Source organism: Pseudoliparis swirei, chromosome 7 (assembly GCF_029220125.1).
Source record: "Pseudoliparis swirei isolate HS2019 ecotype Mariana Trench chromosome 7, NWPU_hadal_v1, whole genome shotgun sequence".
Classification (NCBI taxonomy): Eukaryota; Metazoa; Chordata; class Actinopteri; order Perciformes; family Liparidae; genus Pseudoliparis; species Pseudoliparis swirei.
Window position 1 is genome coordinate 25,238,457 of NC_079394.1, and position 10,406 is coordinate 25,248,862.

Consider the following 10,406-nt stretch of genomic DNA (forward strand, 5'->3'; position numbering starts at 1 on the left):
TGTGTCACATCTGGCTGCAAAATACCAAGATGGCGGCAGCCAAAATGTCGAACTTGAGTCTTCAAAACCGTAGTCCACAAACCAACGGGTGACATTACGGAGACGATGTCCACTTCATATTTACAGTCATGGGGAGGATGAATTTAAATATATATTTTTTTAACTTAATGATTATTAGGCAGGTTCTGGAGTTATAGTATTTCTTTTATTTCTAAGCAGATTTATGCCCATTATCCTTAAGTGTCATCTTAAAAAAAGTTACAAATGTTCAGATTAGACAGAGTTAAAAACACAAATTGTGGCACGAAGTGTTTTAAAGTATCTCTCAGTGGACGTACCTCTATTCTCTCGTGGAGGATTCTCAGGTTTAGGTATCGCCGTAATCCATTTGCTCTGGAAATGAAAACAGAACAGACTCAGAGTTGAAAGTCAAAAAGACTTCACAGACGTTCAAGATTAAAGAGTTTTATGAAGTAAAAATACATTTGTGAAAACCACATTAGCAGCTAGATACTAGCAGACCTTAGACCTATTTTAAATACAGAAGCTTCCTCCATGTAGATAAGGTGTTGGACATTTTAAAAACCTGCTTCCTCAGTTTAACGTCATCAAATCTTTAGTGTCACACTAGGTTTGATACTCCAATTACATAATCGATCAATATGTCAATGCATAGATCCAAAAAGCAGGAAAAGTATTCAAATCTGTCCATTAATGACATATTCAGAAAATAACTGGTGAAACTCGTCTGCAGCACAAACATCGGGTTCAATATAAAGCTTTTTGTTTGTTTGAGTGTAACTCTGGGGTCCTCCCTCAAGAAAATGTGAAGATTTTTAACTGAAACTTCTCATTCCTTTTGCCCAATTATTAATACTTGAAGTCAGTTTTATTGTTTACACTTATCACTCTTCCTCTGAACATTTGAATGAACTGCTTCCTCGTGAAATCAAATTATGTAAATTGCAAAGAGCAGATTCAGAAAACCTTTGAATAAAGCAGGGGTCCCCAAACTTTTTCCTGAGAGGGCCACATAACGTTTCCCTTGTCTGCTGGAGGGCCAGCCGGGGGGGGGGGGGGGGGGGGTGCTAGTGAGAGTGTGCTCACCTGTGTGCGCGCATCACAGCTATCTCAACGGCAGCGGGCCAGGTGAAAAAAATTATTAATCGGAACGCGTCTCTGGTATTGTTCAGGGGGCCGGTCCAAATGTGGAGGCGGGCCGTAGTTTGGGGAGGGGGGAGATAATGGTAAAAGAAAGCAGCTATACCTTGAAATTCGAGATGACATCGTTGGTATATGGAAAATGAAAGGATAAAACAATTGCATTCACAGCACTATATTAAGTCTCTGCATCCATTGTTTCAGAAGTGTCCAGAGCTTAATTATAATTAAGCAATGTACAAATACTCCATGAAAAACTAAAGTCGGCTACTTTAAATATCAACGGCTATATCAATGTGTTTTGAGATTTTTATTATTGAACATTGTTATTTAAAGAAATGCATCAGAATGTGTAAGCTCACCTTATTTTTCACATCTGAACCCTCAATCTTCAAAGAAATTGGAGCTGTTAAATAAATCTAATGGAGTAAAAGAAGTATAATATTCCATCTGATATGTAGGAAAATCGTATAATGTGGCATACGTATGGAAATACCTCAAAAGGGTTCAACCACTTAAAAATTGCATTTGATGCTGGACGTAAGATGGCAAACTGCCAGGGAGTCCCAGACCCCCAGAGTCTCTGAGTTTCAGATGTTTTGGCAATTTGCAGAAACACATATTTGTGAGAGAAGTTTTACCACTAAAGTACAAGATAATGAGTAAATTGGATCATGCGTTATTAACATACATGCAAACTCATAAGGGGTGAAAAAGGTGACAACGGGGGGGGGGGGGGTGCAGGTGACTTTTTTGTTGTTGTCTCCACACCACATGCACGTTGTTTGATGACACCTCAAAGCTTTTATAACTCCAGTCTTTTGATTGTTCTGACTGCAAATCTAAATAATAATAACAAACATTTTAAGAAAAAAGGTCCTCTGAATAATTCAGTGATCGGGCCCTAATAATAGTAATAACAACTTGACATTATCATTATATATAATATGGTTAAAGTCGTTCATGAACCAACTTCCATTTTTTTAACTTGTGAGCCCTACTGAGCTTTGAGCCTGTTCCATGATTCTGTTCCATAATTCTGTTCCATGATTCTGTTCCAGGAGCCTGTTCCTTCGACGTGTCCCATCAAAGATGTGTTATTGCGAAGATCACCACATCGCATGTTCTCCGTGTCTCACTCCAATCTCATAAATGCCGGCCGTCCAATTTACCCCCCCCCCCCCCCCCACCCCAAAACAAAAACTCTTCGGATCTACACTATTCACGCGAATGACCTATTTTGATTTCAAAATGCGAATTTCGCCAAAAGGTGACAAGTTTGCAGGTATGTATTAAACAATCGGATAGCCCTGTGTTGTAAATATAATTAAAACGTGGTGCCATCGTGGAATATGCCTACTATGAAGTATTCATACACTCTGTCATATTCATTGAATGTATTTTAACTCTAAATCTGTCCTTCTGTACACATTACATCTATTGTTCTGTCAATCCTGGAGAGGGATCCTCCTCTGTTGCTCTCCTGAAGGTTTCTTCCCTTTTTCCCCCGTGAAGGGTTATTTGGGAGTTTTTCCTGATCCGATGTGAGGTTTTGGGGCAGGGATGTCTATGTGTACAGATTGTAAAGCACTCCGAGACAAATTTGTAATTTGTGAAATTGGGCTATACAAATAAACTGAATTGAATGCAGGCAATATCTTCGCATTCCAGCACAGGAGCACTGGTTCAGTGTTTTACTGTCTGGGTAAAGTAGGATTCGGTCATGTCGTGCAGTGTGAAGCCATTCACAGGAGCTGGAGGGTAGAGGTCAATAGGGCCCAACATCTCCATATTGTGCCCCGTGTATTCAGGTGTACCGTGTGGGCCTCAGCTCCCGGTTCAGGCGGCATGCTGTCCGCGGTGCTGAAGCAGTGACGTAGCCGCTCTCATCACCACGCATCCTCCTCTCCTGCCATCTTTTATTGTGCTACTGGCTAGCTTGCTAAAAGCAAGGGGTCTCCATCAGCAGGAGGCGGAGAAGACTGCGGGCAACCAGAGAGAAACAGTCGGGTCAGGAGGCTGAACATCCCGGGTGACCACACAGGAACAACGGCGTCAGAAAGGCTGGACGATGTCCGACTTTGACAGCAACCCGTTTGCAGACCCGGACTTCAGCAACCCCTTCCAGGTAGCTTACCCCGCTAACCGACGCGTCAGAGCCCGACGAGGCCGGTCTGTCTTTAGCAGCTAGCCGTCTGAGCGAGTAGCTTTACTCCACAGCTAGCGCCAACTGGAGCTTTGTAGCCGCTCGAGCTAACGGTCGTTCACACCACTCACGCTTCAGACATTATGAGGTTGTTAACTTTTTTAAGGAAGACTCTGAGAATTAGCGAGCACGTTGTTACCGAGGAGGTTTCGTTGTTCTCCGTTGTTAAGAACAAATTCACATGACGTTAGCTGGCTAGCCGTCAGTCAACACCTGCTAGCTTCGAGTATAAGTTCGCGAAGCGTCAGTTGGGTCGGTGGTGCCTTCAGGTACCTCCACTCGCGGGTTCTGGGGACTGAAACGCGCCGCTGGAATGGTACATTGTTCCAGCGGTGGTCCAAACACAAAGTTAACGCCACGTTAGTTCGATACGGTCCAAGGGAAAAGCCTCGCACACAATGTTGCGGAATTGGGACGTGTCGAGTCGGTCACCTCCGTGAGTGACACGGAGCACCGGCGACTCTCAGGAAACGTTCTCAAGTTCTCACGGTGAAGAGGAGGCTTGTTCGTTGGGTCGTTGTTGTCTGGACAGAGGCAGCACGCTGTTGTTTATATGCTGTGTTCCCCTTTGTAAACTATCTTACCTTCCACCGGGGCCCGCCAACAGGACACCTGTGCGGGGATTTAAAGGTTAAGCCCCGCCCCCTCTACAGGTGTGTTGATGAGTGGGCGGAGTCTTGGATGGAACGAAAACCTGCAAACTGCTGGCCCCTCATGGCACGTTGTGGCCCACCACAGACTGACATACACATGTTCCCCTTCATAGTTTTCAAATGCCCACACCAACAAAAGAAAGGCCATGACACATATAGTAATATCAGCATTTATATTGTGTTTCCACCTTACTTGTTGTCAACACAACAATAATAAATGGTCAGAAAATAGGAATAAATAGACTCAGACTGGTCTGCTGTGCTTTTTAATAAAAACGGTAGGTTAGCTAACAACAACTAGTACGTTCTATCGGTTGTTGATTTTAACCTCTTAAAGCACTTTATGGTCGATCTCTGTCCCGTAGGATCCCTCGGTGACGCAGGTGACAGGGTCTGCCCCTCCTGGTGGTCTGGAGGAGTATAACCCCTTCACAGACGCCAGAACGGTCAGCTTAACTAAGGCATCGCCATTGATGTGTGTGTGGGTGTGCGCATGCATGCGTTTGTGTGCCTCTGAGTCACTGACCTCATTTTATCCACCAACCCTCTTTCTCTCTTCCTCCACCTCTGTCACCAAGAATTTCACTGACAACATGTCACCGTGACCTATTTGCAGTTCTGATTCAGGGGGCCGTGTTTTTGATTGCGCAAATATTAATACGGTGGTTCTCTGCTGGTTTCCAGGCGCCCCCTGGGGATGCCCCCAAAGATGCCCCTTCCCCGTCGCAGCAGAACACACAACCTGCCATCATGAAGCCCACAGAAGAGCCACCGGCTTACTCGCAGCAACAGACTCAGGTACTACACACAGAACACACGTTTGTTTTTAATACATTGACCCAGATGTCGTTTTATATAGCACATACACAGATACTCTTTGTCTTCTGGTTCACGTTTCCTCTTGTCCTTTATACAGCTCATCTGTTTTCCGATGGCCCAACAGCAGCGTAATGAGGTACTGTCTTCCTCTAGTGTTAATTCCTTCACTTTCCCCACTTGTAGCCTCCCTCTTGTGGTGCAATATTAGAGCTGGTTTAGTGCTAACCGAAGAAGACAAGTGTGTTAACAACAACAGCTGATTGCTTTCCCGGTGGTAACACCTCTCTTTTCCCTTCTCAGAGTAGCTAAAACAAATAGAATACCTTCATTTACTCCCCAGATTGGATATCATAACTTGCCGTCGGGCGCTGGCGAGTGGATTTTAGAGCGTTTCTGTGTGTGTGTTAGGACCAGGCACGCGTTCAGGCTGAGTTGTTGAGGAGGCAGGACGAGCTGGAGAAGAAAGCAGCAGAGCTCGATCGTCGGGAGAGAGAGTTACAGTCCCACGGGGCCGCGGGAGGTCAGTCCGTCAACCACTCCCAGCACTCACTACCTCACCTTATTCACCTTATTTATCTTATTCACCTTATTCACCTTATTCACCTTATTTATCTTATTCACCTTATTCACCTTATTTAACTTATTTATCTTATTCACCTTATTTATCTTATTCACCTTATTTATCTTATTCACCTTATTCACCTTATTCACCTTATTTATCTTATTCACCTTATTTATCTTATTCACCTTATTTATCTTATTCACCTTATTCACCTTATTCACCTTATTTATCTTATTTACCTTATTCACCTTATTTATCTTATTCACCTTATTCACCTTATTCACCTTATTTATCTTATTCACCTTATTTATCTTATTCACCTTATTCACCTTATTCACCTTATTTATCTTATTCACCTTATTTACCTTATTCACCTTATTTATCTTATTCACCTTATTTATCTTATTTACCTTATTCACCTTATTTATCTTATTCACCTTATTCACCTTATTCACCTTATTTATCTTATTCACCTTATTTATCTTATTTATCTTATTCACCTTATTCACCTTATTCACCTTATTTACCTTATTCACCTTATTTATCTTATTCACCTTATTCACCTTATTTATCTTATTCACCTTATTCACCTTATTTACCTTATTTATCTTATTCACCTTATTTATCTTATTCACCTTATTTATCTTATTCACCTTATTTATCTTATTCACCTTATTTATCTTATTTATCTTATTCACCTTATTTATCTTATTCACCTTATTTATCCTATTCACCTTATTTACCTTATTCACCTTATTTATCTTATTCACCTTATTTATCTTATTCACCTTATTTATCTTATTCACCTTATTTATCTTATTCACCTTATTCACCTTATTTATCTTATTCACCTTATTCACCTTATTTATCTTATTAACCTTATTTATTTTATTCACCTTATTTATCTTATTCACCTTATTCATCTTATTCACCTTATTTATCTTATTCACCTTATTTATCTTATTCACCTTATTTATCTTATTCACCTTATTCACCTTATTCACCTTATTTATCTTATTCACCTTATTTATCTTATTCATCTTATTTATCTTATTTATCTCCGGTTCTTGAGTCGTCTTTTCTAATCAAAGCTAGATTGATGGCACTGTTCATGCTCAGAGAGTTAATGTGTGACCACAACACTTTGGGACACACAGGACAGGATACATCTGTCCGCCCAATTAAATTCTGTATCATAATATATATATATTTTTTTAGAATGTTAGATTTGATTTCAATAAGTGAATTGAACAACAGTGTGAATTCACCAAACATCAATTTCGATGCAGAAATCCCTCGTTGCTCTTGTCATAACCAACTAACATCTTAGACGCACCGCGCTTTGTATGTGTCATGAAGCGTGTGACCTCCCTGCTGAGAAGAAGCCACTCTGTACTTTGTGAAATTAACATTTGGAGAAAAGCCATTTTTAGCTTTATGCGCCACATTATCAAAAGGCATCGAGAAATCTGGGACGGTATGCAAGCATTTTGCCCTAAATGTTCCTAATAAGTCATAAAAATGTGCCGAGAACACAGTTGTTCTAATATGGTTCTTCATTGGACTGTAAATCAGTCCTTTGTTTGGATTCATAAACACACTTTGATACATTTTGATAAATTTGCTTCAAAAGTAGACATCATCTAACTGCGTTGCCATTGTCCACGCAGGCCGTAAGAACAACTGGCCTCCGCTGCCGGAGAAGTTCCCCGTTGGCCAGTGCTTCTACCACGACATCGCGGTGGATATTCCTGTGGAGTTCCAAAAGACCGTCAAGATCATGTACAACCTTTGGATGTGTAAGTGGATCGTCTCACACGGCTTCCCGTACCTGTGAATATTACGCAATCCACTGCTGATTCTCACACATTCCCGTCACCGGACCCGCTGAAATGACACCTACAGTTCTTTATTTTGGGCTTTTTACCTTCGCATTGAAAATGCGGAAGGTTATGTTTTGATCTCCGTGTATTTATTTATGTATTCATTTATTTGTATGCGTGTTCCTCGCATAACAAAAAAAGTTTTAAATCAAATCGCATGAAATTTGGTGGGATGATTGGTTATTATCCGGGGACCATTTGATTAGATTTTGGAATCAATCGGGTCAAAGGTCAAGGTCATGGAAAGGTCAAAATCTTCTTCAATTTATATCCAATTGGCGTGCAACTAATGCCAAAATGTTCATAATTCAATGCCCAATCTTGTGATATGCGAAGGTATGCGCTCTACCCAGTGCCCGTTCTAGTTATTCCTTCTTTTTGTCCTACCAGTTCATGCGGGCACGCTCTTTGTGAACATGTTTGGCTGCCTGGCCTGGTTCTGCGTGGACGCGACCCGCGGCGTCGACTTCGGCCTGGCGCTGCTGTGGTTCCTGCTGTTTAAGCCCTGCTCGTTCGTCTGCTGGTACAGACCGCTGTACGGGGCCTTCAGGTGAGCCGGCGCACATCCTGTCACTCGGGAAGTAAAGGCAGACGTTGCCCTCCTGTTGCCCTCACATTGCCCTCTCACGACCTTGTTCTCTCTCTCCACAACAGGAGTGACAGTTCATTCCGCTTCTTTGTCTTCTTCTTCGTCTATATCTGTCAGTTCGGGGTTCACGTTCTACAAACTATCGGCATCGCCGGCTGGGGGACGTGGTGAGTATTTTTTCGCTTGAGTACTTTTGCACTGCTCATGTGCCTCGACCACAGACACTCAACTCTCGCCCCCCCCCTGCTTTGTTTGTTTCAGCGGTTGGATCGCAGCCTTGACCGGCCTGAACGCCAGCATCCCGGTGGGCATCATCATGTTACTGATTGCGGCGCTCTTCACCGCGCTGTCCGTGGGCTCGCTCATTATGTTTAAAAAGGTGAGGTGGGACTGCGTGCCTGAGATCTGAAGCCACTCGGCTTGATTCCGGCTCACTTAATTCCTCTCCGTCCCTCTCCAGGTGCACACGCTGTATCGCACCACCGGCGCCAGCTTCGAGAAGGCTCAGCAGGAGTTCGCCACCGGGGTCATGTCCAACAAGACCGTCCAGACTGCGGCGGCCAACGCCGCGGCCAACGCCGCGACCAACGCTGCCCGCGGGGCCTTCAAACCTCAGCCATAAACTGACCCAACCACAACACACACACACACTCACAAGTTGGGGATGCACAACTCTGGCAAATTGGTTCTGTTTGTGAACGCTGTCCCGACAAATTTCAGTCCGAGGAAACGGCCGAGACGGAGTCAGATTAAGTCACCAGAGTTGTCCACCTTCACTTCCAATCCCAGTGTCACCGCCCACATTCTTCCCGTCTACTTCTGACTCGAGGCGTGCCCCCCCCTCCCTCCCTCAAACAGCCTCCTGCCAGGTTCATACAGGACAGTTATGAAGAGTGATAATCCGATCATGTTGTTTTTGGTCACATGCCAAATGTACAGTGAAAGTTTGCCCTCCGTGTGGATGTGCAGTTTGGGGGGGGGGGGGGGGGGTAATCCACAGTTTGGGCATTTCAATCTAAAACGTAAATTGTTCCTTGTCCTACATCTGCGCTCCGACTCTGAGACAAACCACATCTTTCACATGAGTAGTTGCGCCACCTGTCGGCCGAGCAACTGTTCCCGCTCGTGTGTGCGTGTGCTCCTCTGACCGACAACGTGGGCGGAGCCAGCCTCTCTGTGGCTTCCCGCGGTTCGACAGCGTGATGGTTATGCCGATGACGTGCATGTTCAGCTCCCTCGAGGCAGCCAGGTGGCGGTTGAGTTGGTTATCTGGTGGTTTTCTGTGAGAAGTGAGCCGTGAAGTTACGGCATGTCCCCAAAGTGGATGTTTGACTGATGAGTGGAAATATTTGTGAGGACACGCTGAACGACCAGGTCAGCGGAGGTCAAGACCAGGTCAAGAGAGGTCCAGTCAGATGATTTCATGGCTCTGGGGCACTAAAGGAGTAACTTTGCATTTCCCTTTACGTATGTGTGACATTAACAGACTGCTATGTGGCTCCATCCCTGTCGTTTGATTTTAGCGGCCCGTCACTCCTGGTTCAAAACTTAACGCTGCTGTGAATCTGAGGGCCGCTGGGTTGAAGCCTCCCACTGTCCTGCAGTTAGGATCCTGTGTGTGTGTGAGGACAGACTAACCAGGCCCTTTTTACAGAAAGACAGAAGCCCGTATGCGTTTCCCTCTGTGTTGGATTACTTGAAATGAGCATTGCGATAACAGGTTTGAATGTGATGGACGTTAATTAATTCCTATAATAACCAAGTTGTTCTCACGACTGTCACTTAAGTGAAAGATGGACCGTGGGTCACACTTGTGTCTCACTCCGGCGCCTGAAGACGTGACGGATGACTGACGATGATTAGCGCTGCTGTTGTTACCAATGTATGTTCATCAGCTAGATTGTACGGTGACTTTGCAACTTGACCCTGGAAGAGGTGCGCTTGTATGGATGAGGAAGTGTGTCGCGTGGGTATGAAAGGCAAGAAGAAACTAACGTGAACATCATCTCCCTCAAGTGTTATGTCCTGAAAAGCTGTGAGAAATCTACCAAATGTCCATTAAGATTATTGTTTTATTTTGTAAATCTTGGTTTGTGATTTGCTCCCTTGCCAGGTTTACTTTTAAGATTATTACACAACTTTTCTTTGTGACAAACACTCACTTGATTCCCATGGATCCATAGTTGTAAAATGAAGCCATGACACCATGGGAAATTATTATGACACAAAACTGTGTTTTTGACCTGTGACCACGGTATTTCACTGGATCAGAGCTCCTTCAAAAAAAAGGGACACTTGTATATTTTGTAAAGTTAAAAATGTGATCCCCATTATCAATCACATGTAAAAAGAACAAAATGTAACGCACTCTCGTCTGGCCTTCGTTGCATGTGAAATAGTTTGAGTTTTGTATATTTATGGTATTAACATGAAATAAAATTTTAAATAAATATTGCTTTCAGAGAGTTACGCAACTTTATTGCTGGAAATTGTAGTAAAATCGAGTCGAGTGGTTCACCCAGAAAGTTGATGT

At 43.5% G+C, this 10,406-nt stretch overlaps 2 protein-coding genes across 5 annotated transcripts in view; one reads left to right on the forward strand and one right to left on the reverse strand.

Moving 5' to 3' along the window:
- LOC130196190 (homeobox protein orthopedia B-like) overlaps window positions 1-3,050 on the reverse strand; it is a 73,227-nt gene extending 70,177 nt beyond the window's left edge. For all 3 annotated transcript variants that reach the window (XM_056418097.1, XM_056418096.1, XM_056418095.1), the window contains exons 1-2: window positions 2,979-3,050; window positions 339-393 (exon numbers count right to left, since the gene is read on the reverse strand). The gene's annotated coding sequence lies outside the window, so the exon portion shown is untranslated. The remainder of the gene's footprint in view (window positions 1-338; window positions 394-2,978) is intronic.
- Window positions 3,051-3,206: 156 nt separating this feature from the next.
- LOC130196189 (secretory carrier-associated membrane protein 1-like) lies at window positions 3,207-10,338 on the forward strand. 2 transcript variants are annotated; one of them, XM_056418091.1, is made up of 10 exons: window positions 3,207-3,289; window positions 4,386-4,466; window positions 4,705-4,818; window positions 4,937-4,975; window positions 5,248-5,359; window positions 7,072-7,200; window positions 7,675-7,834; window positions 7,939-8,040; window positions 8,135-8,252; window positions 8,334-10,338. In XM_056418091.1, exons 1-10 carry the CDS (start codon window positions 3,233-3,235, stop codon window positions 8,493-8,495), a joined length of 1,074 nt encoding a protein of 357 aa, XP_056274066.1. In that variant the 5' UTR covers window positions 3,207-3,232; the 3' UTR covers window positions 8,496-10,338. The 2 variants fall into 2 exon arrangements, with proteins under 2 accessions (XP_056274066.1, XP_056274068.1); XM_056418093.1 differs by lacking the exon at window positions 4,386-4,466 and having other exon boundaries at window positions 3,211-3,289.
- The last annotated feature ends 68 nt before the right edge of the window (window positions 10,339-10,406 follow it).